General features: G+C 42.5%; 1 protein-coding gene across 7 annotated transcripts in view; it reads left to right on the forward strand.

The window, feature by feature from the left end:
- trappc9 (trafficking protein particle complex subunit 9) overlaps nt 1-3,867 on the forward strand; it is a 206,214-nt gene extending 202,347 nt beyond the window's left edge. For all 7 annotated transcript variants that reach the window (XM_040121713.1, XM_040121717.1, XM_040121715.1 and 4 more), the window contains 2 exons: nt 504-727; nt 2,338-3,867. In XM_040121713.1, coding sequence (XP_039977647.1) covers nt 504-727; nt 2,338-2,517 — 404 coding nt within the window. In that variant the 3' untranslated portion in view covers nt 2,518-3,867. The remainder of the gene's footprint in view (nt 1-503; nt 728-2,337) is intronic.
- Nucleotides 3,868-12,772: the final 8,905 nt, after the last annotated feature.

The raw sequence follows: 12,772 nt of genomic DNA on the forward strand, positions 1-12,772 counted from the left end.
GAATTGAACTCACTCAGTGTTTCTTGGTTGGTTGTGACAGGAGAGATTGGGATATAGCCATGGGAGCACAGAGTACTCGTGGATGGTGTGTGTGTAATGTATGTGTGTGTGGGGCACGGCTGGATTGTTCCAACAATCTCATTCCTCCCTTCTTGACAGAAATTAGTCATGCATGAGATTAACAGGAGGGAATTCAGTTTAATACCCATAGCTCTGGCACTCTCCACTGATGTCAATAAAATGTATTTTAGGACAAACAAAGCCTATTGATCCTCCACCAGAAACAGTATGATAGGCCATTAACTGTCGGGTCGGGTTTTGATGAATACAAATGGAGTGGAGATTGGTTGGGAGCCCTGTGAATGATCAGATTTGAATGTTGGTTTGAAAGGTCTCAATTCTTGTTTCTGCCAGATTCCTCAGACTTCCATTTTTGTACAAAATGTTAGCAAAAGAACTCTCCTCTCTTGTCCTGCTAATCCCCTCTTTTGTATTTTTTCCAGATGTGCTTGTGAATGGGAAACCATGTGACTGCGATGTCATTGCCGACTGTAAAGTGGGCAACGCTGTGACCCTGGAGGTAAAACTGACCAATATGAGCAAGAACTCGGTGGGACCCCTGGCTCTGACTGTGGTGCCCTATCAGGACTACCAGAACGGAGTCCAAAACTACGATCTGGAGGAAGCTGTTACCTTCATCGGCTCCAACACCTTCTACATCGACGCGGTCAGTAGGGGCTGGGATTCTACATTAATGTAATTTCCCAACAAACAGTAAAGAGATACATTTCACACAATTACATGATATTATGTAACCAGAATGCTTCAGGTAGTGACAGGGTTAGACTTAAGAAGTAAAGTTCATTCAGAAAAAAACAGCAATTGGTTTCTCACTTTTTTTTTTTTTTTTAATCAGAATGCTTCAAGTTTTATTGGGATAATCTCAAAAAGTAACATTTCTGCTCACAACTGGTGAGCAGTTTCAAGCTACTTTCAAGCTTGCCACGTGTTTCAGCTAAGCAGTTCCCAACACTAGTTCCTAAACATTTAGTAATTTGCAATAATTCTCAACATCTAGGCTGTGATAAAAGACAGCCCTAGTACCACCTACCATTGAAGTACCAGTAGTACTAGTATAGAAGGAAAACTGACAATAGGCAGGGACAAAACAGTGGCACACTGGTAACCTTTTACTCTGGGTCCCCCTGTTCAGCGTTTATAAGCAGAATATAAAGATTAAATAAACAGTTTATAACACGCTACAGTGCAGTTCAACACAGCCATAAGGACAGTTTTAAGTGTTTATTAATGTACCATATTTGTCACCAGTTATAACTTATCATATGAAGACATATGATTACAAAGGTGTGTAACTTTATGGTAATTTATTTGTTGACAAATACATTAATAAACACTTCTATCTGCATGCAGCTACATTACAGTGTGTAAAATAATCATTTATTATTTATTTATATTTGTTAAATACTGTTAATGAATGCTTAATAGGGGGACTTAAACTAAAAGATGGCTGCAACAATACCACTAGTAGTAATAACAATAGTAGTTGTAGTCATACTGTATGGCTTTACCTGTGGTCCTGAAAGATTGCATCATTAGCACATGCCAGTGTTTAGCCCAGTTAAACCAAACTATGTATATTCAGTGTTACTGATGACCGTTTACATCACGTACATTTAAGAATTTAAAAATGTGTTCTAAGAAAAATGAAAAATGATAATATGCAATAAAAACATACTGAGATTGATTACCTAACTCAAGCCTCTTTCAACTCACTAAAAATTGTGACTTGATATAAAGAGAAACCAGTTGCTGTCTGGCAAATTAGAGTAACATTTAAAAATCTGCACCAGAGTGTGCTTAGCAAAATAGGCTAAAACCACAAAAACAGTAGCATGGTCCTTTAAAGGTCATGGCTGAAATCTTTAAATGGAAAAGAATCTCTCCAGGGAAAGGATTCTAGACAGGAGCCTTTTTATGTTAAAAAAAAATTCACTCCTGAATGTCGAACAAGCTGGAGGCAATTAAAAAACGACTTGATGATGGCAGAACAAAGAGTTTATGTTGTAAAATGCAGATGAAAGCGTGAATGAATTCCCTTTATTTCTGAATGTTAAAACTGCATAATTTTGGGAAATTGTTCTTTAACAGAGGAGGAAACGCTGCATTTGTCTGTACCTTTTCATCAAAGCTAAGGTCGGCTTCAAACTTCCTCCCCTGCTGGCTTGGCTCTGGCTGACACTGTGCCAGCTTCATTATGAAACTATTGAAAGGGGGCTGCTAATGGTCCTTTCTGCTGTGTCTCTTTTCCATCACCAGGTTAAACCTAAAGAAAGTGCTGTCTGTGTGGGTGCTCTGCTCTTCCTCTACACTGGAGATTTCTACCTTAATATCAAGTTCCAGGATGACAGTGCTGGACGAGAGCTTCCCTTAGCTTGGTTCACTCTGCCCAGTGTCCACATTAAAGCTCTGGACACTCCGCTACAGGCCGGGGCCTAGGTTCCGAGGGACCACAACATCATAGATCTGAGTGAAGGAGGGAGGGTTTTGTTGTCGATGTCTGTAAATACAATGGCCTTATGAGTTGAATCACTTGTAAATATCATTTTGTTAAACGTTACAGCATGTGTACAGTAGAGAGCAAGGGGATTTCAAATCTTATCTTAAGAACATTTGAATTTTCTGTTTACAGGTTACACACAGTTTACAGGTGTGGTCAGAAAGACCCTAAAGCAAATTTTACATAATGTGTGATTGTATAGAAAATCAATGGAAAGATGAACAACTGTCCCCAGGCTTTATGACTCATAAGCTTCATAAACGTACAGAGACGAGAGGAAAAAGGAGAGAGACTGAAGGCAAAATGACAGACCTGGAGTTCCTGGCGAGTTCTGATATTTAAAGTCTGAGCTGAACATGAACTGACACAGACACACTTCCGCACACTATTGCTTCAAATAAAAACAGACTGCAAAAACGGTTCAGAAGTCAAATGTGCAGAGGTAATGCGAGGCAAATTTTGCTTCACTGTCCTGTCTGAACATCTGAAGTGCTCGGTATCACCAGCATGTGTATCAAAAATCAGTTCATTTCAGAGGAATCACAACAGTGGACTCACTTGGGGAGACAGGTAATTTTTCCCCGTCCTTTTGCGTTGATTGTCGTTTTGATACACAAGTTTGCAACTCTGACCAATAGCAAACCATGCTGGCAAATGCTGATCTTTGAGGGAACGGAGCCAGTGAGTCCGTAATGGAGTAAGTTATCTTATCAGCTGCATTGCACCATCCATTTTTGGATGTAATTGGCGACCAAGCCAGTTAGCATATTTACTGGTAGCTAGCAAGCTAGCTTGGCAAGCTAGTTTGTTAGCTACCAAGTCACTAAGCTTCCAGTAGCACCTTTTTTCACGAGGATGCAAATGAATTTGGCTGCGTGACTTTGTGGTGCAGCCAGGCGCTTAACACCATTGTCACACTTTTTCTTCTCCTTGCTTTTTGAATTACAGAGCCATTGATTCAGTTGATTTTTTTATATCACAATAATATATATATAATATTGGTGGAGAGAGAATTAGAAGAAGATGTTAGCATAAGTGGGCTAAAGACCTCAGAGTTGGTATTGTTGGCTGAGATGATCTTAACAAGAACAAGGGGAATGTGATCAGCCATAATCTGCGTGTAGCCAGTCATGTACTGTACTGATATAAATTCAATTATTTGGACCGCTGTTTGGGCATTTTCTTTTGCCTATGTGCCACCACACTGGAATACTTATGAATCTGACTATCTTAAATTTGCGCCTCATTATGTCTTACATATAATTGTTGTCAATAAATGTTAAAAAGAAGGCCACCTTTGTTCATTTTGACATTATTCCAACTCTTTGCATTTTGTCTGTTCCAGCCATAATAGCTCTGTAATTATCTTCATATTCCGCTCACTGAGATGACCCTCATCACCTCAGCAGACCCTTTGACCTCACTATTGTTCATACATTGTGTGCCAGACCTCTTTGGATGTCTGTCTTAGTACTTGTGTATGCACCATGAGTCAACCAGTACCCATTACTGATGTACTGTGTGGAAAAGCATTTGGGGGGGGGGTCCTGGGTTTAGTAGTTGAAGGGTTTCATGTGGATTTAATAGGGTGTTTATATGTGAGAGAAAAGTCACTCACCATGAGGCAGTCCAGCGTCAGTATGACCGGCTCGTGTCCCTCCTCCTCACCTGCCATTATGTGGGGCTTTTTGTGAAATGAGAGTTTGGGTGTGTAATCATGACAAGATCAGAGGCCGATCGCTGCTTATACGCACTGATTGACTATGAAACCGTACACCAAGAATGAGTTTGTGTTTATGTAAAGTAACAGCATAGATAGTATGGCATCAAAATTCGGTTTTCAGAACTCAGATTTCTTTCAATGTAACTCTGAATTCTTCAGAAATGTCGGCAATTTCTGAAATGTGGAGGATCTTTGATTTGAGTGAAAGTATAAGAAATTACAACCCTCTTTTTTTCTCAATCTAGTGATGTTTCCTCTTGAAGGTCACATTTCAAACTCAGTGATAAACAGCTTTTACGCTCGTAGTAAATGTTGTTAGTTTACATATGTGACTAATACATTAGTGAATCCACAGAGTTCATCATTCATTATGCATACAGCACAGACAATTCCAAAGTCATGCCCTCCATGCTTATTAGTTTGTTTATCTATTTATTTATTTGATTAAGAATAGAGTCTGTGTGTAGGGTGTGTGTGTGTGTGTGTGTGTGTGTGTGTGTGTGTGTGTTATTGAGTTATACTGGCCTTGAAAAGTCATTCAGTTCTTTAAATCGACTCTAAGTGGGTGGTATCATGCATGATACAATTACACTGGATTGTCTTAAGTGTTGACTTGAGAGTGTGGGCCCTGTTCTGCTGTTAGTAGGGGCCAGCAAAGGGTACAGTGCAGTCTGTACAACCTCACCTCTCAAATGCAAATTCTATCTTCTGCGTATTGTTTTCTGACCCTTATAGCAACCTTTTTCAGTTAAGGTATCTCCCATCTTATCGGCCTAAATTACAAAGTGGGGCTGCAATTAAGAGTGTCCTATCCTCACTTATCACAGCCTAGATTCACTGCATTCACTCTAATTAAATTCTGAGGTCTGGCATGGTCGCCTTAGTGCAGAGGAAGTAAAGAATAAAAACAAGTGCGCACTCCGTCCAGGGATTCAACAGCATTAGTTGTTTTTCCTTTCTCATTATTTCATTTGGTCTCAAGCATCACAGACTGACCTGGCTGACAACCATTACAAAGACTAGATTTACTTTAATACAGTTCACTGTTTATAGTTCACACTTTCCTCCCACTGCTAGTTGTGTCCACCGACAGACTGGCTGAAGGGGAAAGGACGGTACTGTACACACTGGGTACACACTGGACAGGTCGCCAGTCTATCACAGGGCCAACATGTATAGATGTGCACCTATGTGCATATTGTGTATGTATGCATGTCTTTGGACTGAGAGTACCGGGAGGAAACCTTGAACCAGGGTTCGAACACAGAACCTTCTTGCTATGTAATGTTGCGGCTGATAGGTATACATCACCATTATAAAATAGGCGTCTGCACAACTTATGTGAGGGCAACTCAAAATGCTTGGAGGTTTAATATTTACAAAACTTTTCCAGAGCACAGAATTTTTATTTATTTATTTATTTTTTTAAAGTGTGAAATGCTTCCAATGTAAATGTCTGTGGGTTTGGCTAGTGGGGCCAGGGACAGAGTGCAGTGGGCCACACAATGTGGAAGACAACCACAAAGAGAGAAAACCTTTTTGATGGATCTACTCTCAGCTCTCATTGGAATAAGTGGGCACCGTTTGGGAGTCCACTTCCTAAAAGGCTTTCATGGGTAAATGTTCTTGTCTTTGAAATTCCACACCCACAGTTTGCAATAATTCTGCCGATATTATCAGGGGTTCATTTCTGAAACTTGAGAAAGCTCCTCCAGAGCCACAGAAGACATTACTCATGAGTTGGCTTATCTTCATGTATAAAACCAGTGGAGTTTTCGTTCAAGTGAAGTTTGAAGACTTATGTTTGAGTATTATACATTATAGTATTAAAACTTGTACTTGTACTAAAGGTTTTGAGTACTTCTTCCACTGTAAATTAGCTTATGAGCAGCTTTAAAATCTGTAGAAAGTCTCTGTGCAAGACGTTCGTCATGAGGAATACAACATGACTTCAAGAGCAGAAACAACAGTAAGCTGACCTCCCCAATCTGAGGACATCCAGAACCCTTTTAAATGAGGTTTCTTATCGAGAAACCGACATCACATTATTAGCTACCAGCCTTCATTACCTTGCAGCCTGTTGTACCTGTACTTCTGATTGTAATCTGCCCAGCAATCATCCATCAATCTGTGCTGATGCACTTCCTCCCTGCCTTAGATAGTTACGACAGTGAGTTGTTTGAGGGGAAACAAGAGCCTTTCATTCAGTGGCAAAGAAATCCCCCGGAGCTCCTTATGAATGTTGACGCTCCAAGAAGCCAGAGTTCAATTAAGTTCCTTTCTCCTCTCTTTCAGCATTGAGTGGTAAGTCACGTCCACTCCTATATGTCTGCAACCTTGATATGTAAATGATCTCCGTACTGGATTCATGAAGGGGTGGTGGGGGATTAGGGTGTGTGCTGAAGAAAGACGAGCGGTTTGACACCTGCGCTGCTCTTTTATTCTCACGCCTGCAGCACTGCAGAGAGAAAACCTGGCAGAGAAAGGCACAGGAATCCTCATCCACTGCATGTTCACTGGTCCACTGTGACTTTCTAACTTAATTAATAAGCTATCTGCGGCGGCACACGAGCTGGTAAATATGAAATAAGACTAACCGGAACTCTAAGATGCGGCCATGTGACTGCAGCTTATGTAAGAACTTCCTTCCAGTTAAAGTCCCCATGAAATGAAAAATGACATCTTTACCTGGTTCACTAAGCTTCCATGTCAGAATATGCACCATCATTACAGCACAGCCTAAAAAAGGGAGAGAATGTGTGTTTTTAACTTAAAATTAACCCCAAACAAATGAACCAAGACTTGAATATGTGTTGTGGCAAAGTCTTTATTATTTGAGGTAAACAGGTGTTTTGTTTATTTTGACAAGATAATCTCAACACTAAGTCACGTATGTTCAGTTGTCATGGAGATGGCTGAGTTGTCATCACGTGATAGTCGTATATGGAGGGGAGATGTGTTATGATGACTGAGCTACATCCATTCACCAACGAAGAGCCAAATATGCATATGAGAGCTTAATCAATGGGAATTTGTATTAAAACTATTGTGTCAAACTACTATTTCCAAGATCACGAATTTACATTCACACAAATTTAAAGGATTGAGACAAATAATTAGTCAATCTTTGTAGGACATGTCCAAACTAGTGTTAATTGCAATGAGAAAACTGTGAATTCTGAATTGTCTGCCCATCTGATCAAATCAAGCTTCCACCTTCCTCCTGATCGAGTCCCACAGGCTGAAACTTTCACCTGTTATCCTCCATCAACAGTGAGAAACTTTCCGAATGCCATGTCATCAGTGTTTTTACTTCATTGTGCATATTTAAATTTTATTTTTGATGGTGAAATTTCATTTCTGACCTTGGAAACAGTAGTTCTGACCAAAGAGGATCTTAACTCGAGGTCCACTTACTAGCTTTTTCTGCAGCTTTCAGCTGCATCTTGTGGTCTTCATCAGCGGGTGGAGTTAGTATGGAAGCGTGGAACTGTGGTCACATGATGACAAGTGCTCATTAGAAAGGGTGACGGTGATTGTGCAGGAGCCCGTGGATGCTTCTGTAACCACCTGTTACCATTTGATTAAACGTTCCATACTTGAGTGACATGACGACAACTGAGCAAATTCTATCCGCAGAGGAAGACCAAAAGATGCAGGGGAAAACTTTGGAAAAAGGGAGCACAAGTGTAGCAAGTGGACCTTGATTTTTTTCTTCTGCTTTACTTTACTTTATTTTTTCGTCAGACTAAACAGACGAGTGTAACAGAATACAGACAACCTAGCGCTGTTATTGAACTGTGCAGTTCTGTTTTCTACATATTTCATCTCCCTGATGATGGAAAAGCTGTTTCAAAGCCCTCTCCATATTGCCAGCACTATAATTGTGGCAGAGAAATACTTAAATTCCTTTAAAGAATCATAGCATTTTATTAATAAACTTTAAGAATAAGAACTGTTTGTGTGTTTTTGTATAATCTAAGTTTATGTTGAATCCAGATTGTTCTGCCTCTAATTCTTTGCTGAACTCATGTGTGCCAAAGGATGGCTTCTTAAGAAACCAGCTCTTCTTGTTGTTTATTATCTGTGTGGTAATAGAATAATAATATAAAGATACATTAAACAAATAAACACATTATATATCATTTTGTAAATGATATATTTTGGCTGCTTTCCACAAGGAACTGACCAATAACTGGTTTCATCATTTGACCAGTCTGAGGTACCTGTATCTTGTGAGTGGCGTCTGGTTGCACTCTTTTACTTGAAGGCCAACTAAAATCAGGGCCAAATTAGCTCTGATGTAGCTCTGGAGCTTTCAGTCCCATCACATGATCTTCATCAGCAGATGAGGAATTGTAGATGTTCCAATTTCCTTTTTTCCCCCCAGAACACTTCGAGGACTTTGTGCCCACGTTGGCTTAAGAGCTGAGGGTCAAAGTTCATTCTTAATGTTGGAAGCCTTATTTGAGAACGCAATCTCACCTTAAGGTCCATTTGGCAGATATTCTGGAGCTTTTGGTCACATCCGCATGCTTCACGACTTCAGGCAGTCTAAAGGGGGGGGGGTGCAAGGGTTCTGAAGATGAACTGGAGCTAAAGAAAATGACAGAAGAGACTGAGAGGAAGCTGGTAGAAATGATGTGAAGACATGCGTTCATAATCAATAATGTCCTCTGAAGACACTGATCATTGTTCAATAAAGGAAGCGTCTAAATGATCGATTCAAATTTGAGATTACAAAGGAGTTAATGTCGTATTTATTGGAATAATTAAAGTTAAGACGACTAAATCGTGTGCATTGAATGTATTGATTTCTATTGTTGTTTGCGAGGCCAAATGTTACCAAATGTCTCGTTGTTGCTGTTATTGATGTGCGGATGATGTATGACACTTCTCCGCACAGCGCGCAGCACAAATCGGCCGAGAGACAATCGTTCATTTCCGGAGCGCGATGCGGAACCCAAACAGAGACATACTCAGCCGTCAGCCAGTCATTCCTCTCTAACGTCGCTCGCTCATCACTCTGGGGTCCGCGTCACATTCCTCCGCTGCCAGTTTGGATCACATGCAGAGAAATCCTGCCGTCATGCAGCCTCCGGGAAGGGTCCCTCCCCCGTGGCGGCGCGGGCCCGTATGATGGGCAGAGTGATGAGACTGTGAGCTCGGCGTCATTACCATGGAGACCAATCTAAGCAGTTGCCATTATTAAACTTTTATTTCTGAGCTTCTCCAGAAATGCATTAGGATTTCTGTGGGTGGGCTGAGCAGGGACTTGAGACGTGAGAGCTGGGGAGCTAAATATAGCGCGACCACAGATCCAGACGCTGTTGATTAGTGGAGCTGTTTAGACTCTTAAATGACTGCATTTATGAAACACTGTGGTTGACGGCTGGGCTAGACGAGCTTTTCCTTGAGTGTGTGAGCACCTGTGCAGGTGAGTGCGTCGCCGTGGAGAAGCTGGACAGTTTTCACGGTTGCATTTCAAACCTGAAATCAGCCAGACAGGAAAAAAAAAAAAGAACCCCTCAAGTCCTTTGTGGCGAACCTTTAAAAAGCCTGAAACACGAGGAAATGACACCAGTGCATTTAAAAACACTAGCACCCAAAACACAAAACATCGTTAGTGATTCAGAAGTTCCTAAAAGCTTTCACATTTGCTTTTTTAATCACTCAGTTCACTCCACATCTTTCTTACATCCACTCAGCGGGATGATTTTCTCGGTCATGAACAAGTTTTCAGGTTACGTCCTAACAAAACAACAAATTTCATCTGAGTGTAGAAACATTAATTATGAAAAGTATTCATTTCTAATTGTGGGTCAGTAAAGAGTTCTCCTTTATAGCTCTGTAGCTTTCAGCCACATCGCATGATCTTCATCAGCACGCTTCACGACTCCAGCCACTGAATCGTTCAGATGTAACCAGGGTGACTAAAAGCACCGGGAGAAATTCTATAGATCAGACATGATTAGTAGATGGATTTAGAAATGTATGATCGGTGTTGATGCTTGTTTCAACTGCATACGACCGAGCACGTCATCTTTCGGTTGGGCCGACGTGGCCCGCGTTTCCAAATCTTTGTCGAGAAATTCTCATCATGACGCTGTCCCCTCTGTTGGCGCCAGGAGATCAATTCAGCTGTCAAGATCATGTGTCAGTTACATAACAACAGTCCTGCAGCTGCAGGGGCTTAACTGCCTTGCCCCAGAGCACCTTTAGGTTTGAGATGGGTTGTGGAACAGGCTCTTCACTTCACTTTACTGTCCTGTTGTCCACAAACATTTTTCCTCTTCTGTATCTTGCTGCAGGACTGGATCTACCTCCTAGAGGGCCCCAGGCCAAAAAGGAACTATAGGCCCCTATTGATCAGCTTTATCATCATGACTTAGAACTTATTTATTTAGGAAGATGCACTATTTAAGTACTGGTCGAGGGAAACTGTTTAACTTGAGTCGATGACTGTATCATATCATTTCCTCTTTTTAAAGGCTGGGATCACCTACAATATAAGTGTGCAACTTGGGCTGCCCCTGGTGGCATCGGCGCTAAGAACAAACCCCCACAAAACTACTTCAGAGGGCAAAAGAACCAGCAGGGTTTCACCACCAAGTCCTGGAATAATAATCAGTCCACTTGAACCCGGGTCAGTCTGCTATAAGCACTCGCCCTGGGGAGCAGGTCACCGACACAGGACCTCACCAGTGGTGTAACTGTATTTAATCTTAGTAACCATTACGCAATGTAAAACACAACAACACAAACAGGGGAATAGTGTCCGCCTGTTGGCCCCAGTGCATCCTGGGAGCTTTGGGCCTACATTGGGGCTCCATTATAAACTCATACAAACTATACATTTCAGGTTGACTCCAGTGTCAGTGTTCAATCTTTTCCTTCCAGCGCCTCAGTGATAAAACCCAAAACACATCATTTCAGACTCGTTGCAATTACAAAATGCGTATTGAGTGATGAGGAGAGCTGTCGTACACTTTGCAGCGTGAACTGTAAAATGGCCTTCAGGTTTCGGTTTGGACCAGGGGTCCCTCCGGGATGGGGCCTACCACCGGCTGCCCTGCTTCATTCTCAACCGGGGCCCTGTGGCGGCTCTGCTCTCTTCCCAGTGGTGTCTGCCTACGAGTCTTCGAGGCGCGTTTCCGATAACTTTGGCCTCCACCGTGCGCAGCACCATGGACAGCGCACCGACACGTGCAGCCGAGTCCGGGTTGGAGCTGCCCGGAGATGTCAGAACACCGCTGCGACCGTCGGAGTCCCGAGTAAACCCTCGCTGTCCATGTAATGAGTGGGAGTGGTCAGCGGGGGAGGGGTCGCCTGGCTGGAGGAGGGGGAGATGCGGTCTTTTGTGCCCCGGCAGGTTTTGCCCCTCCGGAGAGGAGGCTCCCAGGAGTATGCGGATGCTCAGGCCAGAACTCGGATGAATCGTGACACTTGGAGAAAGAGCGGAGCACAGAGACGGGAGGAGCAACGCCCACCGATTATAGTCTGGAGCGCGCGGAGACATAAAATGTGGAGCCTTCAAAATACGAGTAGTTCGTGACACGCATGGTTGACTCAGAGGCCCCCGCACGACGAGGGAACACACATGTGTTGTTTTTCCTTTTTTCTTTTCCCTTTTTTCTTTTTTTCCCCCCCGAGATCAGCTCAAACTGATCCGCGGACAGTACGGCAGAGGAGCTTTGGAGTGCGCTTGGATGTGCGCAACGGAGCATGAGTGCCACTGCAGGCACGGAGCGCGCTGTGCCCTTTTATGAATTTCGGCTTTTCCAGCACTAAAGTATCTCATTTCTCCTCCGCTCCAACTTCTGCATATCCACCGGAAAAAAAAACAAAAAAAACAAACCAAAGCAAACAGATCATTTGAGGGAACTCTCCGCTGCGATGGAACCTGTTGTCAGCGATGATTTGTTGCGTGCTTGGAATATTTTTACTCTTGTAACAAGTGAGCTGATCCCGGAATAAAGCAAGTGAAAAAGGGGGAATACGGCTGTGAATTCGTTGGGTGCGATGATCTGCGCATTGTGCGAGTAGCAGTTCCCAACTTGGTGTTCCTCTCCGTTGCTCCGCGACTCTCCGGTCTTCTCGGCGACTCAGCACATTTCTGACGAGGATGCCCGCCGTTTGCGAGGAAGATTTAAGGATTTCACGGACAGTAAACTGATTTTTTTTTTTTTTTTCCCCCCCTCGTCTCTCTGTGGAGAATGGCTGCTAAAAATAGCCTGAATGCTGATGAGGTTGCAACGAACAGGTTGGCGTTTAGCTGAAACTTAGAGACATGTGGAAAGATGCTCAGTTATAGGACATTCTGATTCACACCACAGACAAAGTGAGAGTGGGACATCAAAGGAAAGAAATAAAAAAATATATCATTTATTTGGCTGGAAGCATTTATTCGGATCAGCGCAGTTCACTTGAGGTGAGCAACCAACAGGCGATCTTGGAAAAGCAGCTTGTTG

This window comes from Xiphias gladius, chromosome 24, assembly GCF_016859285.1.
Source record: "Xiphias gladius isolate SHS-SW01 ecotype Sanya breed wild chromosome 24, ASM1685928v1, whole genome shotgun sequence".
Taxonomy (NCBI): domain Eukaryota; kingdom Metazoa; phylum Chordata; class Actinopteri; order Istiophoriformes; family Xiphiidae; genus Xiphias; species Xiphias gladius.